The 20200-nt window shown below is 40.5% G+C and overlaps 2 protein-coding genes across 9 annotated transcripts in view; one reads left to right on the forward strand and one right to left on the reverse strand.

Annotated features, from left to right (window-relative positions):
• Positions 1 to 5412, reverse strand: part of TRAPPC12 (trafficking protein particle complex subunit 12) — a 55553-nt gene extending 50141 nt beyond the window's left edge. The window contains exon 1 of one of the 4 annotated variants that reach the window (XM_062634598.1): positions 4132 to 5412. In XM_062634598.1, the coding sequence (XP_062490582.1) occupies positions 4132 to 5343 (1212 nt within the window). In that variant the 5' untranslated portion in view covers positions 5344 to 5412. The remainder of the gene's footprint in view (positions 1 to 4131) is intronic. The other 3 variants (XM_062634599.1, XM_062634596.1, XM_062634597.1) reach the window with 3 other exon arrangements.
• Positions 5413 to 5999: 587 nt separating this feature from the next.
• Positions 6000 to 20200, forward strand: part of EIPR1 (EARP complex and GARP complex interacting protein 1) — a 91931-nt gene continuing 77730 nt past the window's right edge. For 4 of the 5 annotated variants that reach the window (XR_009967782.1, XM_062634601.1, XM_062634602.1 and 1 more), the window contains exons 1-2: positions 6000 to 6131; positions 16783 to 16866. Coding sequence is in view for 4 of the 5 variants with exons in the window: in XM_062634601.1 (XP_062490585.1) it covers positions 6090 to 6131; positions 16783 to 16866 (126 nt within the window). In the remaining variant the exon portion in view is untranslated. Of the gene's footprint in view, positions 6132 to 16782; positions 16867 to 17169; positions 17257 to 20200 lie in introns of those variants that run through there. The other variant, XM_062634603.1, reaches the window with a different exon arrangement.

Consider the following 20200-nt stretch of genomic DNA (forward strand, 5'->3'; position numbering starts at 1 on the left):
CAGAAAAAGAAGAAACATGAAAAGACATTTTTAAACATTATTTTAGCAAAATAAAATATTGAATTAAAGCTGAGCAACATAGTTCTTTCCCCTTGAGGAATGTTTGTTTTCCAGTATTTTTTGTGTGTCATGAATTTAAATGTATACGTGCTTACAGCATCATAACGAAAACTTCTAGATTTACTCCACATTATTTGCTATGTTCTTTTTTTCAATGTTTAGGTTTCTGTTAGCATAGAGACATTCAGGCTTATTTGCTTCTCATTATTATCCTTCAAAGATCTGACAAAATACTCCTCAAAGATGTAAAAACCAGTAAGTTTTATGTGCTTTCAAATGGATATTAATGTTGAAAGGTGTAACCTACTGATGGAAGATAAACATACACATTATCAGCCTTAAGTAGCCACCGAAAACCTTTGAGAGACTGTAAACCCAAGTGAACAGCATATTTTAACACCTATGCTTAATTTCAAAAGAACTAACTAGAGGAATCATCACCTTGGAGATTATCTGAGCTCAATAACTTCAGACTTGAGACTAATTAAGACACAGATGTTTGAACAGATTTCTAAAGACAGATAAGATTAATTCTAGATTTTACAATATGAAGCAGCTAAGAGGAAGAGCGTCCAAATCCAGGTTCTATTCCAGCTTTGCTAGCAACAAACTGAGTAACTGATATGACGCCCCCTGTGCCTAAATTTCCCCTTCTAATTGTTGTTCAATCATCCATTTCTGTGCCTTCCCATCTGTTGGCTGACATCCTTATGGTTCTGCGTACTAGATATTTTCAACAGATAATAAAGAAATGCAAGCAGCTACTGAAAAACTCTGGATATTACTGTCTACACACCCTTCAGCCACCATGTATGCCAATACAGAGTGCAGGACAGGGTATAGGGGGGTGTGCGTCCCCTATTCTTGCCGGGACTGTACACATTACTATATACAAGAGAACCCCTTATGGTGTTAGAAGTCAGCACATGCCAAAAGCAGGTAACAAAAATTACTTCTGCAGGATTTTCCCCAATCTTATATTTTTATGCATTTTTAATCTAGAAAATAAATAAAAAATCTATTAATAAAAATATTAACATTGACAATTTTTAGATTATTGCTTTTGTAAGCCAAAAGGTCCTCTTCCTTTTAGCTACCACTCACCAGAGAGAACCTCTGCACTCCTCACCATTCCTCCTCTCTGCAATTTGTTTTAATTCCGTATCTTTTCAGACTGATGGTAACTAGAACAGCATGCAGTATTTAACATGGTAAAGCAGAAAGTGACTATGCAAAAATGTAAATATACAATGGAATACTTGCAAAAATCCCTCTAAAGAAACACAAAAACATTAACATGAAGAAATGAGGTAGGAAGCTGTTAGCACAGAGAGCATGAAGCAAGCCACAAAGCCTTTTGCCTAAAACAAGGTGAGCTACATAAAATACAGTACAGCTTAGCAATGATAAAGATAAATGATATAAAATGTTTGCATTTTCCCCAGGGACAGTGATGGGAAATATGCTGGTATTTTCTGTCTTGTTTCTGAGGAATGAGACTGCAACTACTGTTTCATTACATTGAAAATTTTTAACTCTAATGCTGTCACTTACTCTAGGAATAAAAAAAAATTTCCATCTTTTGAACAGAAGAATCTGAAGGATTAAGAAAAGACAGTATGTGCAAAATGACATGAATACAAAAGAATTTTTAATTCCCTTCCCCCTCAGTACTTTGGAGGAGGAAACATTACAAATGAATGCAATGCAACAAAGGACATAGTGACAGCAGACAGTAACTGATGAAGTAAGGCATAATGGAAAGAGTATAGAAAGCAGTACTCCAACTTGTTTCCACACTCAGGGGCATGGATAGAGATAAGCTGTACCATATGCAATTCAAGATAGTTTTAAAAAAAGAATGTTTCTTGAATCATCAGCAAAAGGTAGCACACAGCTGAAACCAAGTACATTTAGTATTTTTCTTGATGTGATTTATCCACTTAACTTTTAAGACAAGACACTTGTAATAGGAACAAACACTTTCTGAGTGAGCAGGGAAAAAAAACGCTCTGAGCTCTTCAACACATCATACAAAATTTCAGTCCTTCCCTGAAGCACACTTACAGTTCACTGGAAATGTATTTTTCAACCAAAAAAAAAAACCAAAACACCCAACTGAAAAAACTAAAAGTCTTAGTTTACTGTATGCTGCCTGGTTTAACATCTTGCATTAACATTTGCCATTAACAAACCATTCATGACCATTGTTGGAAGCTGATTTAACACTGAAAACATGCCTCCTACAATGTTTTAGTTGACACTTCAAGTACTCTACAATTATAGTTTCAGTTAACTACACAATTTGCGTACTAGAAGTATGATGAACAATGATACCAAACCAGGGGTTGTCAGGTCAGTCAAGGCATGTACTCAGGCCACTGAAAAGCAGTAACTGGAAGTGAGTAAAGTTATGTAAACATAAAGCACTTCAAAACTTGCCCTGCTGACATGCCTATGGGACTGCTTATAAATTATAATCAATGAAGAAGGCAGCAGGAATGCCCTTTAATTCCACTGATAGCTTTACATCAGGTCTTACTGTAGAAATATGGCAATGTCCGTCACATTTATTTTCAATTAGGTACTTAAATGGCAGATCTGCATATATGCACATGTCCAGATTCAGGGAATTATCAGCAGAAACAAGCCTATAATCCTTGACTGGACTGAGGAAGGTGAGAAAGAAATACTGTAAAAAAACGAGGCCTGCAATAGGAGGCCATCATCCTTGGGGCCTGAGGAAAGAATCCTTCCTGCTGTCCATCCCACTAGCTGTCAGGAGAGATGTGCTACACACTCATCGAGGTCTAACGGAATTTTGGGGAAGGTGTGGAGGAGGAGTAAATTCATATTACAGTGTTTTCTTTCACTGGGCTAATTACTGGGCTCTGTGATGACAAAGAAATTTTTTAAGATCAAGCTAACCCAAGAAATAGCAGCAGCATGGCATACGTCTAAAACTGGTATCATGTATTGCTTGTGACAGAAGCCTAAGGTTTGTCAGATAACTCAGCTACAAATCTGGACCTCATTCACTCCAGAAACTTTTCTCATAGTTCCTGCAGATGGGGAAATTACTGCAGAGTGCCCTCTGCTTGTATTTGACTACTGATTGATAATCTTTGCTATGCTACAATTAAGGATTAAAGTATGCAAACCCTCAACATTGTCTCTTCAGACAATTCTATTATCCAGACACATAAGACATGAAGGAATAGGAGTAGCCTATTTCAGACACACAAAAAAATCCATTATGATGCCTTGCCTGAGCAGCCAGGATGAAATTTCTTCACGAGAAATACTGAACAGATCCAAGTGAAATTTCTCGAATTCTGTAAAAAAAAAACCACCCTACTTCATGCCTTCTCACTAGGTAGGAACTCTGACAGAAGAAATGAGTTTCCACTACTATGTTTTTGCCTTCATGATGTCATCTGGAGTTTTCCCTTTAATTTGGGGGTTATCTTTTCTCAGTAGCTTGCTCCAGCAGTCAATCTTTCTTACAGCTTACACTTTCCACTGCTTAGGAAAGATACAAGTGATGTAATTTCAGTTAGTGTTAACATTATAGAGAGCACTTGGAATATCAGTGAAAAATGTTATTTCCCACTTGGTTGCAACAGTGAAAACAAAGCTGCCTGCTTTCAGACTTTGTAGTACTTTATACCGATTTTACATACATTCCAAATGTGAGAATTATCTAATTAGGAGAACCAGAAACAAACTATCTAAAAGTACATCCAGCGTTGGATTCTACGGAAACTGTCAACAGATTTTCAATGTACCCAACAAATTTCACTACGAATAAATCAGATCCGGTTTTAGCCCCTTCATGTGTGAGTAGGCAGCAACACTCCATTTTCTAATAAGGACTGAAGCAATACACACAAGGTGACCATCAACCTCCCATGGCAGGGGGGTTGAAATGAGATGATCTTAAGGTCCTTTCCAATCCCAACTATTCTATGATTCTCTGATCAATAACAATATTAAGCCCTATGCAGCTTATTAGACAGTTCTTACATTTCTAAAATATAATAATACACTAAGATACAGTATCTGTCTTACCTGAATATTATCAAATTTTAATCCAGGCATGGTGAGATTTTCTTTGTCTATGAACACGGTGCTGTACTGTTGTGTGGCAACTGAAATTAGAACATTTCTGGTTTCCTCGCTAGGAAGCCAAGCATCATTTCTTCTATCTAGTTCACTCATATTTAAGGCTGTGGCAAATGGGTCATCACTGCCAGCAAAAACAGCCTGGATTTGTGAGAATGGCTTGGGGGACTGAGTGGTTTCTAGAGCTGATGGAGGACCACCTGCTTCAGGTCTCCTGTTTCGCACAGAGAAAGTTGGGTTAGATGAAGCACAGGTACTGTCTCCGCCATTAGAAAGAGAGGACATTTGCTCTGGAACTGAAGAGTTTGCATTGGGATTACTAACAGAAATAAAATTGGATGTGGTAAATGAATCAAAAAAATCAGAAGCTAACGTATTAGTGTTAACAGTATCACCAAAGAATTTGCTTAGACTAGGACTTGGTTGAACCACCTGTGGATTAGTCTTCACTGGAGTCTCAATTATACTACTAAAACTGGGAGATTTTACCATCTGAGGCTCAAAACCGTCAGGTAGACACAATTGTGGCTGGTTATTAACATTGTTTGCCTGGCTGAAGATTGTACACACAGGAATAGGCTCAGGCTCAGAAGATGGTTTGTTAGTACTGGGTGATGATATCTGATCCTCAGGTTTTCTTTCATCAGTATTATTTGGTTTTGTTTCAACAGGAACATTGTTTTCCAACTTTGGTTCCTCCTTCACCACTTCCTGAATTGATTCTTCCTTTAAAGAAGCTTGATCGTCTGTTCCAATCTCAGAGATGTCTTTGGGGGTTTCTTCATGCTCAGTTTCACTCTCATTACTTAAAAACTCTTCTTTATCCACTTCTGTTTGTTTTTTTTGGTTATCTTTAGCTTCCATTTGTTCTACAATCTCCTGGAGACAACCAAGTTCACCTGTGTCATCTTCACTGTTGTTTGGAGAATCTGAAATAATGACACTCTCCATCATCTGTTCATTAAGTTTACCCACAAAATTATTTGAGTCTTCTGACACAGTTTCATTCCCTTCACACTCAAATTCATCCCCACCAAGATCAATGGTTTCCTCATGAAAGAGAATTTCTTCTTGAGTTTTCTGTTGAACTAGGTCTCTGCTGTCACCTTGATCTGAGGTGCTCTTTGCATCCTTAGGATCACTTTCTTTACTCTCCATGGTAGCTGAAGAGTGGGAAATGCCCACCAAAACAAGTGTTAGTTTTACTACTCAGGTACTGCTCAGGTGCCACTCTGAAATTCCTAAGCATCATGCAAATACTTAAATCCTGCTTTAAAAATACAGTAATTTCACTAATTGACATCTATCTACAGAATTATTTCTGAAAAACGCTTTATCTTTTCCCTTTCTGTAAGTCGCAAAAACATTGGGATTGAAGACCACAGAACGATATCCGCTTTTCCGTCCGCACAGACTAGCTCGGTCCCCATTCAGGAAAAGAAATGAGGGGGCTCACGGCAGTCACCAGGGCAGGCGCCGAGCCCGTCCCGGCCGCGGAGGGAGCTGAGCAGCAGCAGCAGAGCTGCCTTTCCCCAACTCCCGGAGCCCAGACCCACAGCCGCAGGGCCCCAGGCCTGACCGCCCCGCGGCAGGGCGGACATGGCCTCCAACCCGCGTAGGCCCCGCCGCCCTCCCATGGCGTTGGGGACCCAAGGACACCTTAGCGTTCGCCCGTCCCTCAACCACCCCTAGGCCCGCACACTCACCCAGGCTCCCCCTCACCTTCGCGCCCCAGCACTGACACCCCCACTCCACCACCGCTCAAAGTACCGCACCCCACAGCGCCTGCGCCATAGGCAGCATTACGCATGCGCCAAAGCACCACCCGGAAGCGGCTAGCGACGGGCAGCGCCAAGGGCCAGAAAGCCGGTGGGCAGTAGGGTGTGCCGTATAGTAGAGCTACGATGGAGGACGATGCGCCTGTGATTTACGGGCTGGAGTTCCAGGTGGGCGCTGGGGGTAGACTGAAGGAGGCAGAGCGGGTGTCAGTCCTATCTTTAGGAAGGCGGCGGCTGCAGGCTGTTTTTTGCAGTGGGGTAGGCGAGTGCTGGTGTGGGCTGTGGGGCCCCTTGAGGGGGATGACCGGCGTGCCCTCATCCCCCTGTGGCGGTGCCGGTGGTACCACTGGCTTTTGGTAGTTCTTGGTACCTGCTCTTCGTGTTGGAAAATTTAAAGGTGGCTGAGCAGGGGACAGGAGTTTGTTCTGAAACTTGCTGTTTCCAGGGCGGGTGTGCCAGTGTCGGGGCTGAGGGCCCAGGGGGTTTCCTTCATAGACGTGCCCAGCCTGGCTGGAGGGACTCCTGCTCTGCCACGAGTCCTTGGTCCGCCTCTGGAGGACTGTTTGACTCTGGGTTGTACGAAACCAGCAGAAGTCTCAATGATGTTTTTGTACATGTTTATTCCTTTTCAGAAATAATGATAATAAAAAAATGCTGTTGTGAGGCAAGGGCATGAAACTGTTTCTTACAAACTGCCAGTTTTGGTTGGTTATACTCAGCTGTAAAGCTACTTGATGTCTGTGGGATCTCTTGCTGTGGGTTCCATTTCTGTGCATTTGTCTCATAGGACAAATTTGTCCATCATACTGGTATTTATGGTTATAAGCAAAGGGGACTGTCAAACTCAAGAGCCCACTGACCATCTTCACAGAGGAGCGCAGGTCTCATGTTTAATAAAGTTTCTACAAGTTCTGGGAAAACAAACAGCTAGGTAGCTGGAGCATTGAGAGGAACCCTAATTTATGATTCTTTCCCACAATAAGGGTTTTACTTAGCTTTTACATGTTCACTTTGGCAACAGCTGGCTTATTGTTGTTGCCATTATAGCAGTAGTAGGAGTTACTGTGTTTCTTCTGCAGCTTACAGAGCTGTGTTTTCATTCTACAGTAGATGCCGTAATATAGATATGTACATATGCACTTATTTTTTGTTAGGCACCTTTACCAAAGTGCTCGTGGAAAATAATACATGAATTTTCTTCATGAAGGTTTGGGTGTCTGCCTCTGAGTTGTGTGCTTTGTCATCCTGACTGTATCAATAGTTATCCATAGAAAATGGTGTATTTGTTTGGATTTCTTCTTGTATAGGAGCTAGTGTGTAATATTAATTTGTATTAAATGTTGAATCTAGTGAAGTCTGGTAATATACTGTTGTTTTGTGATTGGCTAGAGATGGCTGTAACTTACACTTCAAACTTGAAATATCTTTTTGCAGAACAGAACATACATCCTGTACTTAATAAAACTCATAGCTTCCTTCTAGTGGGTCATATGTAATAACTTCCAGAAAGTTTGGGAAGCTAGTCTCTGTGTTGTATGGGGCCATCATGGTCCTGTGTCCCCCACAACAACAAATCATAAAACTCCTTCAGATCTCTTATCTTTTGGCAAAGCAACTGGGCTATCTGGTGGCTGCATAAAGCAGAAGGACTCAGAAAGTGGTTTAATTAGAGGGAATTGCAGTTAATACAGATCACTTAGAAAGTGGGGAAAGAAAAGGTGGTTTATGACTAATTCGGAAAAGCAGTGTTGTGGTGAAGATTCTATTTCTCATCTCCATTAACTGCCAGTGTGGCTTTCAACCAAATTGCATGTTGGTGCTTTCTGAAAAAAGCTGTGATGGAAAGACTTAAACCTAAAACTGGTCTGGCTTTTCCAGTTTGAATCTCCAGGCCTAGTAAGAAAGATTATGATGTTTTTCAGGCCTGTTCTATTCTCTGTTGCTAGACTGTAATGGCTAGCTACATTAGCACAACTACTGCTTCTTTCTGGTGTGTGTCAGAAGCACTGTGTCTGAAAGCATTTCTTCAGATGAGTTTTTCAGCCCAGTTTGAAGAATTTTGTTGTTTTTTTAAATTTATTTTTGTTGTTTGTTTTTGTCATTATTTCCGAACTTCAACTCTATGATGAATTTATTCAAAGTTGAGATTTGAAATTATAAAGTGTTTAAAAGGAGGGTGGGATCTTCTTACTCTTGTTATAAATAAAAATTGTATGTCACAAACCCATGACATCTAGAAACTACATAAGGAATTGCAGACTAAGAAGTTACACGATGTGACAACTGACTGGGTAGATGAGGGGAGAACTGGATGTTGTCTACCTGGACTTCAGCAAGGCTTTGCACACTCTCTCCCATGATATCCTGATAGGCAAGCTCAGGAAGTGCAGGGTCCTGTGTCTGGGGGGAAATAACCCCCTGTACCTGTACAGGCTGGGTCCAACCTCCTGAAATGTAGATCTGTGCAGAGAGACCTGGGGGTCTTGATGGACAGCAGGTTGTCCATGAACCAGCGATGTGCCCATGTGGCCAAGAATGCCAAGAGTATCCTGGGCTGTGTTAGGAAGAGCATTCTCAGCATGTAGAGGAAGGTGAGCCTTCCTCTCTGGTGAGGCTTCATGAGGAGTGCTGTGTCCAGTTCTGGGCTTCCCAGTATCAGAGAGACATGGAGCTCCTGGAGCAAGTCCAGCAAAGGGCTAGAATGATTAAGGTCTGGAGCATCTCTCTTATGAGGAAAGGCTGATGGAGCTGCTCCTGTTCAGCCCACAGAAGAGAAGTCTCGGGGGGGATCAATGGGAGTAAGTATCTGAAGGGAGGGTGTCAAAAGGATGGGGCCAGGCTCTTCTCAGTGATGACAGGATGAGAGGCAATGGGCATAAACTAAAACAGGAAAATCTGAGCACGAGGAGCTACTTTACTGTGAGGGTGACTAAGCATTAGAATAAGTTGCCCAGAGACATTGTAGAGTCTCCTTCCCTGGAAATACTCAAGACCCGTCTGGACACAATCCTGAGTAATGTACTTGAGGTGACGCTGCTTGAGCAGGGAGGTTAGATTAGGTGATCTCCAGAGGTCCCTTCCAGCCTCAACCGTTCTGTGATTTGGCCACTGCTGGAGAAAATGAAAGACATATTGTTCTGGGTTCAGCAGTAGCTGTCATGTTTCTCCTTCTTGGTAGCTGGTGCAGTGCAGTGTTTTGACTTTCGGCCTGGGAACAGAACTGATAGCGATGTTTTGGTTTGGCGAAGGACTTTGTGAGCCTCATGCTCTGCCAGGGAGGAGGGGAAGCCAGAAGGAAGCAGAGACAGGACACCTGACCCAAACTGACCAAAGAGGTATTCCATACCACAGCACAACACGCCCAATATATAAACTGGGGGCAGTTACCCAGAAGGGTTAGATCACTGCTCGGTAGGGCTGGGTATCGGTCAGCAGGTGGTGAGCGGTTGTATTCTCTTCCCTTGTCAGTTCCCTTATCATTATTATTACTGGTGGTAGCAGCAGTGGTTTTGTGTTATACCTTAGTTACTGGACTGTTCTTATCTCAGCCCGTGGGAGTTACATCCTTTTAGTTCTCCTTCCCATCCCTCCAGGAGCGGGGGGAAGGAGAAGGGGGGGAATGACAGAGAGACTGTGTGGCTGACTGAGTTTATACCAGGACACCAAGTGATGCAAGAGTATTTTTCACGCCTCATGACAGAATTATCTTCACACCTGCTTCACCCATGAAACACAGAGATCCTTAATCTCAACAGCTGTGCACTTAGCATTAGGTCACAGAAGAAGCATTCCTACGGTTTTGGTGAGATACATAGATAAGAATTTATAGCTTTCTGTGGGCATATCTGCATTTAACATATGACAAATGACATGAAACACAAACTTCACCTGCCATTTTAAATAGAGCTTGATCCCTGTTCAAGGCCAGGTTGGATGGAGTCTTGGGTGACATGGTTTAGTGTGTGGTGTCCCTGATCATGGCAGGTGGGTTAGAACAAGATGATCTTCAGGTCCTTTCCAACCCTTACTATTTATTCTGTGAGTCTATGTTGGCATGATGTTGTTTTGAAAGACATTTACTTCCACTTTCAAAAGCAAAGCACATAAAAAAATAAAAGGAACGATGCCTAAAATAATATCTTTTATTTGCCATTCTTCACATAATCAGACAAGCAATACTTTCTGGTTTTCCTGCTGTCCTGGGTTCAGCAGTAGCAGTCATGTTTCTCCTTCTTGGTAGCTGGTGCAGTGCAATGTTTTGATTTTCGGCCTGGGAATAGAGCTGATAGTGATGTTTTGGTTTGGCCAAGGACTTTGTGAGCCTCATGGTCTGCCAGGGAGGAGGGGAAGCCGGGAGGAAGCAGGGACAGGACACCTGACATAAACTGACCAAAGAGGTATGCCGCACCACAGCACGTCATGCCCAGGATGTAACTGGGAGTTAGCCGGAAGGGCTGGTAGACGGCAGGGTTGGAGGAGGTATCGGTCAGAGCTTGGTTGGGCTGAGGGGGGTGAGTTATCGGTTGGCTGGTGGTGAGGTGTTGTATTCTCTTCCCTTGTTATTTCCTTTATCATTGTTATTATTGGTAGTAGCAGTAGTGATTTGTGTTTTACCTTAGTTACTAAAACTGTTCTTATCTCAACCCGTGGGAGTTGCATTCTTTTCGATTCTCCTCTCTGTCCCTCCGGGAGTAGGGGGAGGGCAAGAAGGGGGGGGAAGTGAGTGAACAAGCCATCTAGCTGGGTTTAAACCACTACACATATTTGCACAACTACATCTGATCCAATATGGCCAGGTTTATAAGGACATAAATGTGATTCCTTCTAGGGTGCTGTGTACCAACTAACTTTAAATTGTTTATATGCAATTTCTGTTCATTTTTACATGCAAAATGTGTGCTATTGTATCCAGATAATTAAGGTAACTTTGAATAATTAACAAATACACATTTCTCTCTCTCTTTTTTTTTTTAATTCACTTTTCAGCAAAAAAAAAAAAGGCTTAGTGAATCAGGTTTGTCTTGCACAGAACCACAGCACCCCTCACAGTTCTCGCATTTGAGAATGAAAAGATACAAATCCTGAGCCGTTATACATGTATATATATGTATAGTTACTTAGCATGTGTAACTGCTGTGCAAGGAGTTTTACAAGTAACAGTGAGAAACAATTTTGTTTTACTGGGGCAGAGAGGTGCAGCTGAACATCTAACAGCAAAGCAAGATTAAAACTAGTGATGAATTCCATTTTCTGTATGATTAGTTAAATTTTTGACCTGATTAGTTCCTCCTGTTTTACTAGGTAGCTGCAGCTTTTTCTTTTTGTGCTGTTTAGAACATTTATAAAACCCCAACAATGTAGTTTTCTGGAGTGGGTTTTTTTTTGTTTCTTTAGTGTGTCTGTGAGCTATATGAAGATTGTAGAGACATACAAAATATGTGTGAATGTACGAGAAGGTGATTCTTTCTGTGACTTTTTCACTTAAAAATAACCCACCATAGTGGGGTTTTCACTAGTAACTGTAGTGAAAATGGCAAAATTACAGGGGCGTGGTGGGTGAAAATGTGAGATACTGCTTCAACTTGATTGGGACTGGGTGGTGTGACTGTGGCTCATGATGGTGAGTATGGGGCAACAGCAGTAGCTGCAGAACATTTCATTACTGCAGGGTTGTTCTTTTAAAAAAGGATCTTCTTGGTCGACTTCACTAATATCCTGAATTGTGGAATGTGGTAAATGGGATTCTAGAGGTATCTCTAAGTGCCATTTGTTGCAGTGTATGTGCTTCTTACTTGTCTGATGTAGAGCTGACCTATGTTTGTTACCTAACCTGGAGTACCAGGTTATGTTTACCCTGCATTGAATGGGTGTTTGTTTTTGGGGATTCACAATTTTTCCCATCCTATTCTTTGATTGATTAAATAGTGATGTTTTAGGTAAGTGAATAAGTGCTACTGAATGTCTCAAAATTCCTTAGTTTAAGGTTGACTGGGTGATGCTGGTACACCTGGAAATGAGCTGCATGGAGTGGTGCTTTCTGGGATAGGTATTTGGCTCAGTTGCAGTACCAGCTGTGATTCTTGCAGGGACAGCCTACATCTTGCTTGTTTAAAAACCCACAGAAGCTAGCCAGCATCATGCGGGGAGGGAGGAGTAACATTGCTTGTGCCAGAGAGTGGTAATTATGAAGCATATGTTCGGCACCTTTGGATTTTGGGGATACCACAGTACTGAGCTGAATTTCAGCGTGGTAGATACTCCTACTGCATGTTACATGTCAAAAGTACATAGACGTGTAAGGGAGACCAATAACGAGGAGGAGGAGGGAAGGACAGTAGAAAGCCTGCTGCTGACAGCAGGGCCATACTACACAAGGGCAACTCCAGCTGCACCCTGAGATAGTGTAGTCTTAAAAATGTGCACTAATGCTTTGTCAGAGTTCTGTACTGCATTGTGGTCCTGTTGTGCTTCTTGGATAAGCAATACTTGGCCCATATTGTATTGTCAGTTAGTTATTAACAGGTTTTATGAGTCTGAATAGAGACTATTGATTTTTAGGACTTTCTTGCCTGTTTTCAAGAGTAAGGTGAAACTTAATTTCCGTAAAGCCAAATGTGATTTCTTAGTATGAGATTTTTAAAGCAGTGCAAAATACCAACTGAAATGGATTGGTCAGAGGTCTTACACAATGTGTGTGTGTATGTATAATATCAGTGTGTATTGAGAATAGCTCAATTGACTTTCCGTTGATGGAGTAGAAGGTAGGCGTAGATTTATTAGGAGTGTGGAAAGGGGACTTTTTAGGGAGATGTGTGTCATTTGGCTGTACCCAGGGAAACCTGTGTTGCCTTTCAGGCTCAGCTGTGTTCCTAGTACGGGAGTGGAGCAGGTGCTTGGCCTATAACTTCTGTCGCCAGTCCTGTTCTCTTCTCTGGGATAGCTTTTGTGGTCTCTTGTGGGATGAGAGAGAATGTGGGATAGAATAGAATGTAGATAATAATTTTGATACAGCTTTATTGATAAAGCTTCAGAGGATTTCTTTTTAAAATTGAATAAGTTCAAGAAACTGCATGGTAGTATCTTGGTGAAATTCCTGGTATTTGTCTCAGTCCTCTTTCTTTCCAATGATTATTAGACTCATGAGTGCCAATCCTGTATATTTTAATCCAGGCTGAATGTCTATTTTCTCACTTGTTTTCCTGTCTTCTTCTCTCTTCAGCACCTGTCTTGAGGTCAGGTTTTCAGCTGGGATGACTTCTCTTGGAACTTCAGTCTAACGTAGTTAGGTTTAAAGTTTTATTAGGAGAACAAAAATAGATAAGTGACAAAACTCTCTTACCTAATCCCCCAAAGATCTTCATAATGCATGAAGTGAACTAGGTGGAAAATATATCTTTTAGGCCCCTAAAGCAATTGGCAAGATATTACTAATATTAGGTATGGTACAGACTAATGACAATATGAAGATATAGTTATGTGAACTTGAAGGAACTGCTAAAAGATGATTGTTTACCATTATAGTTCATGACAAATGGGATTTCTAAGGATAATTGTGCTATGTAAGACTTTGTCTGAGTGTTCCATATGTTGCTGGGAGGGTTTAGGCTGTCAGCCTTTGGAATAGGGTCAGAGCACTAAATACATCAGTGGTGGGAATTCTTGTGCTGTGAAAGACTTGGGGAAAGCAGCTGTCTGAGAGCACCAAAGGTAACCTGGACATGTGTGCTGCCAGCCTCTGGAGTCACTGCAGCTTATTATTATAGCCACTGACAGCGGGTCTCTTGCTGTGGTGGGAGAAGCAAGGCTGTCCTAAGTAAAATTCAAAGTGTACCTACTTGAAAATTGAAACTATGCCAGAAGTCAAAAATAATATTCATGACATGAGCACTCTGGGCCTTCTCTAGGGTAGGGGAGAACTTGTTTTTTGCCTCCAGAATGAGGCATCACCAAAGTAGCAGTATAATATTTCTTGTATTTAGCATAAGCAGATGGTCAAACAACTTTAAATTCAGATTTGGGGACTGCAAACCAAATACTGTGTCCTTCACATTTTGTATTGCAAGTTCACTGCTTGTTACTACAGATTGATTTTATGAATTTCAAATGATATATCGGTTGCAGAAATTCTTTGGATTGTATTAAATGCAGTACAAATATTCAGATGTTGGGGTTAGTGTATGGTTTTGATTTTTTTAATCATGCTTTTTGAAAGCAGCATGCTAAGACCTACTCAAAAGGTTTTAAAAGGGGTGAACTCCTCTGGAGGTCTCTTCTGCTTGACTTAAACAAAAGAAGCTTGCCTGATTGAAGATACATAGCTGTTTGTTTATTTCTAGTGTTTTCTTCAAAATAATTGAAAGCAGATCTGAAATGAAAAGGAGCTCTTGCCAAAGGTCTGTAAATTCTGTTCAAGACAAAATAAAAGCTTTTTGCAGTCTTCTTGGTGGACTTTAGTTGTTTCTGTCAATCAGAAACATTGTCTAGGCTTTTTGTAGGTAAGTGCTGCATAAGACAGTACAAACGAATCGGAACAGATTCACACTGATCTCTGATCCTCATTTGGGTATGTTTTGAACACAAACTGCTCACTAAATCATGTTCTCTAATCCCTTTTTTTCTGTATAAATGTTATGCTACTAGCCTATACTTAGTAAGCTCATTGTCTTTTTTTTATTTAACTTTATATATACTCAATCTTAAATAAAATATTGTCTAAATCACTCATTTCAGAAGCAACATGAGACATCTGCTCTATAGGAGTTCAGGCCTTATTCTAAAAAATGAAATTGGTTCTTATTGTTACTGCCAGGCAATGGCTTAGATTGCTTTGCCTTATTTAAGAAAAATCAAATCTCTTCAAGTTGCTATTCTAGAATTAAATTGTTCCAAATTTATGTATTGTGATACAATGTATTTTTATATTAATGTCAGAAAGATGCCTAGAAGCTTGGAAGGGAGTATTTGAAATAAGTATCAAACGGGACTATACTGAAGCTAAATGATCCTGAATCCAGAATGTAATCATTAACTGGCTGCACAATAGGATGGCAGTAGGAAATGCCATTCAACAGCCCTGACTTCGTCTGAAATATTTGCTTGCAATACAGGCTTTAGTGTCTGAAGAAATGTGAAGTCCTTTATGTCAGATAGGATGTGAATTGCAAAGGCTTGTTTTTTCTGTTTTGACAAAAAATTTGCATTGAACAATAACATCAGGGTATCTTTTGCATGGGGAAGTAGTGGATATTCTTCACAGTTTAGTTATGGTTATTAAAAGTGCCTTTGAGTGTTAAGTTTACCTCCCAATTACTCAAAATTAGCTAAGAGAACCTCTACTAATGACTAGTGCAAACTAGCAATTGTGGTTTTAGATCAAGCTATACTTTATTTCTCAATGTCTTCTATGGCCCTTAACTGTTATGTTTTGGTTCTTCCAAGACTGGTTGGTACAAGTTGGAAAAGGTAAATAATAAATTATTTCTCCTGTCATCCTGACAGTTTTTATATCCAGTGGTCTGCAGAGGCAAGGAAGGAGTTTAGTTTTTAACTTCCTTCTAAACTTGGTTCTTAATGGTGAGAAAAATAATTCATTTTCATGCAGGCATCTTCAGTCTGAATGATGTGAAAACTTCTGCAACAGCAGTCCCTTTCCTGGATATTGTAGCAAACATATGTAAGAACTGGCCACTGTTCTGTGGAGTTTTTTCAGTTGATAAAGGAGAATTAGTTTGGAAGTACTACTATAATATGGAGATAATTAAACTGGAGGGAAGGGATTCCATCCAGTGGGACCCCAGTGGGACAGGCTAGAGAGGTGGGCCTGTGCTAAGCTCATGAAGTTCAACATGGCCAAGCGCAAGGTTCTGCACCTTGGTCAGGGCAGTCCCAAACACAGCTACAGGCTGGGCAGAGGATGTATTGAGACCAGGTCTGAGGTGTTGCTTGGTGAAAAGTTCAACATGAGCCAGCAGTGTGCACATGCAGCCCTGGAAGCCAATCGCATACTGGGCTGTGTCAAAAGGAGTGTGGTCAGCAGATTGAAGGAGGTGATTCTCCCCCTCTATTCTTGTGAGATCCAACCTGGAGTACTTTGTTCAGCTTTGGGGCCTGCAACGTAAGAAGGACATGGACCTGCTTGAGTGAGTCCAGAGGAAGGCCGTGAAGATACTCAGAGGGCTGGAGCACATCTTCCATGAAGACAGGTTGAGAGAACGTGGCTTTTTCAGCCTGGCGAAGATAAGGGTCTAGCAGCCTTCTAGTACCTACAGGGAGCCTACAAGAAATCTGGAGAGGGACTTTGTACAAGGATATGTAGTGACAGGGCAAAGGGAAATGGCTTTAAACTGACAGAGGGTAGATTTAGATGAGACATAAGGAAGAAATTCTTTATTATGAGGGTGGTGAGGCACTGGCACAGGTTACCCCAAGAAGTTGTGGCTGCCCCATCCCTGGCACTGTTCAAGGCCAGGTTGGATGGGGCTTTGAGCAGCCTGGTGTAGTGTGAGGTGTCCCTGCCCATGGCAGGGGGTTTGGAACTGGGTGATCTTTGAGGTTCCTTCCACCCCAAACAGTTCTATGAATATCAAGTATTACCACTGTTATAATGCATTCAGCACCTGTATGTTCCATACACCTCACAAATCTGAGAAACTGCACAGAAAATGTGTTAACCAAAATAGATATAGAGGGCAGGAAGGTCTGCAGTTTGCATGAATGTCATGTTTTGCATGATATTTGATATATAAGCTTCAAGTTGTTTTTTTTTTAAATTAACAGATTGTATTAATTGGACTTTTCTAATGGCTTTCTTCTTCCCTAGGCACGAGCTTTAACACCTCAGACAGCAGAAACAGATGCAATAAGATTTTTGGTTGGAACACAGTCTCTTAGATATGATAATCAGGTAATTTTTCTGTCAAATGTCAGTTGTAATTTTTTTCTTCTTTTTTTTTTTTTTTTTTAGGACATTGTTCTAATATCATTCCTTTTCCTTCCTCCCCCACCTCCCCCCCATTGAATTTGAACATTAAGATACAGTCAAGTTGAAGACTTCTGTAAATAGAATGTAAAGATATTGGTAAGAAATGTGAGTGAATTAAAGCTATGTGTATTTTTCTGAAGATTAAATGACTCTTCTGAATTGTCTGACTAAATCGGATTGGTTTAGTAAAGAAACTGCCATATTTTTGTTATTTTAAATCTTTAGATTCTCTGGAGCTATCTTTAGATCACAGAAGAGATACAAAATAAAATGAAAGTCTTTAAGTCTTGATTGCCTCTAATGGGACTCCTGGTATGTGCACAGTTCTGTGTATGTGAAGCTTCATAAACTGGATTTTTCATTATTAATTACTGGCAGTCAACTGTCCTTTCTGATATAAGTTTAACAATGATTTAAGAGACTTCTGTGGCTCAGTTTCTGTTAGTCTGTTTCCTCTGCAGTTAAGAGTACAATACTTCTAATTGTACAGCAATTTTAATTTTTGTGACTAAATTTCAGTAAATGCCTTCACACAGAAGGAATATTTTGAGGCCAGAAGAATTAGTTGTATTGAGAGCAGGTGGCAAGGCTTTGGTATCAGGTGTGTTGCAGTGGTGGCCTCCATGAGAAGAGGCCAGGGGCTGCCACGGAACACAGCTGAGCCAGTCAGCCTGCTGGCAGCTTTGTGAAAACAAGAAAGGAAGAAATGCTGGAAGGAAACAGGAGGGAACAAAGACTTAAAAGAGCGGAGAAATCAGAAGGACTACACAGTGGAGCAGGTATCCACTGCAGCTTGGGGAACACCTGTTCCAGAGCAGGTGGGTGTTCCTGAAGGAGCTGTGGCCCATGTACTGACCATAGCCACCACTGCCCTGCACTCTTCTGTGCTGCTTTCAGGGCGTTGAAGCAGTCTGGAGTGAAGTTAAACCTAGGAAAGGTGGGGAAAGATGGTGTTGGTTTAAGGGTTTTCTTTCCCACTGCCAAATTAGTAAGTGGCTGGGTGGAAGCCAAGGCTACCACCCACCACAGAAGCCCCTAGAATGGATACAGTCACCTGTTTTTCTGAAGTAATGGACTGCACAAAACGAATTCGGAACTATATATATATCTCTGCAAGATGTGAGCTGTCAATTCCCAATGAAGTTTTGAGTTTGTTATTCAAAGATAATACCAGATGAGACTCAAGGAAAAAAAATATTCAGAGGCCTAAGGCGGTGGAGTATTCAGTTTTTTTACATTTCGGGTAATAACGTGTGAGACCAGAAACAAAAGAAGAGGCAGACAAACTTAGTTAAAAATAAATACACACAATCCCATATTTGTAGGGTCTCAGATGTTCTTCAGGCATTTGGTTATAAGGTGGTTTCTACTGTGATTTCTATGTGTTTTGTTTTGTTGGTTTTTGGTTTACTTCTTGGTTCAACTAATTAAATCTTGATACAAACTTGGAGACTGATTCTCACTAGTTGATATCTAGCAGATCTTCACTAATTTAAGTGTTCTGATTTAGGTAAGTTGATTGGACATATACTATGTATTTTGGATATATTTACACGTATTTTGAGTATGGTTTTCTTTTTCTAATGAATAACATTGATAGAAATGCAGGACACTTCCAGGTGTATTAACAAATGTTTGGAGGTTATGGGCCTTTAGCTGTGCCTCAGGCCATCAGCTCCTCTCAGCTAGTTGATAATCCCCAGGAAGTGCCCTACGCCTCAAGTCATTATTGCTTAATTCAGCACTAAATTCTCTAGATTTGCTTAAAAACTTTTTTAGTTACCTGACCTAACTTAGGAGCTTCCTTGTAATCTCTAGTGCTTGACCAAGTATTGTACTGCGAGAGTTTTCTTAGGCAGTGCCATCATGTGCAGAATATTTCTTCCCTTCTCGTCACAGGAAGGGGTAGTGCAGTAGTTGTACATGATAACTTCTGTACATGATAGCTGGCATGGTAACTTCTGCGTCACTGACGTTTATTGCTGTATGAAGCAATTTAGGCATTTGCAAGAGATCTGGTGAAACTATTTTCCTATTAACACTGGTATTTCAAAGGAAGAGAATTGTTTACACAATTTTATATTTTGTCAATATTTGAGATACTAAAAGTGTGTGGTATTTGTCACTTGGTCCTCATAACTCCCTGGAAATTGCTTAAGTAGTCTGTATTTGCATGGTGTTCTGCACAGTGTCCTTTTAGAACTTTTGTCCTCAGTCCTTTCATTGGTGTTAAACTGTGTTGTTTCATTGTTGTTAAACTGTGGCTTTTTATATTGTTCTTAGTTTGATGCATTTACTGAATGCTTTGGAAACATAAAGGCAGTATACGTCACTTATTGTTTTCTTACCTCTCTCATTCCCTGACATCTCAGTCTCAGAGATGACTGACAAGACTGACATCCCTGACATCATTAGAACCTAATATAGTTATTTTTATGATTTAACTTAATATACAGGCACAAATTTACATTTAATATAGGTACAAAACAGATCATTGGCCAAACTAAAACAATTCCTCAGTCTCTGCTGCCCATGAGTGCTTGCTGAAAGAAAATAAATTATGGAGATTGCATAGGTGAAGAAAAAGGAATATTTTGTGTTGAAATTGGTTAGTTTTAGTCTGTTTCTTAGCAATTCATAATTCCTCCAGATTTTGAGGAGAACTAAATAGTTTTCCTCAATACTTAGGCTTGTGTTCAATGAAAATCTTCCCCAGTGTAATTAGATCAGGTTGTTAACTCATTTGTTTATTTACTGGTGATAAAACCAGTCTCTTCAAAGGCCTTTTTCCACAAGAGTTATGATTCATGTAGCATTAACTATTATGCTACAATCATGTTGAGAAAGTTCTCACTTACTGTTTCTTATATCCACACCTGTGGTGTCCATATGCTGTACTAACTAATCCATGGTAAAGCACATTTTTACACTCCATCAAGAAAGGTTAGAAAGATCATGATTCAGGAACTGAAGGACAGTCTACAGAACTGAAATTTGTCCAGTTCTGTCAGGCAGTTTTTACAGATGAATATTCGTTTCTGCAAATATTTGTCTTCATGGTATCACACCAGTGCAGTATTTGGTACTAGTATATTTTCTGCAGAAACTCTTTTGTCCTTAGTATTTAGTAAAGTCACTATTCCATTTGATGAATACAATGTATCATGTATTTAAATCAACATCATGATGAGGATCCTTAGTAGAAAAATGTTGGGGAACCTTTGCAGTTCTTTCTGTTAAGCTGATCAGCTTTTTC

This window comes from Pezoporus occidentalis, unplaced genomic scaffold (genome assembly GCF_034315485.1).
Source record: "Pezoporus occidentalis ecotype Australia unplaced genomic scaffold, CSIRO_AGI_Poc_V1 ctg43, whole genome shotgun sequence".
NCBI classification, from domain to species: Eukaryota; Metazoa; Chordata; class Aves; order Psittaciformes; family Psittacidae; genus Pezoporus; species Pezoporus occidentalis.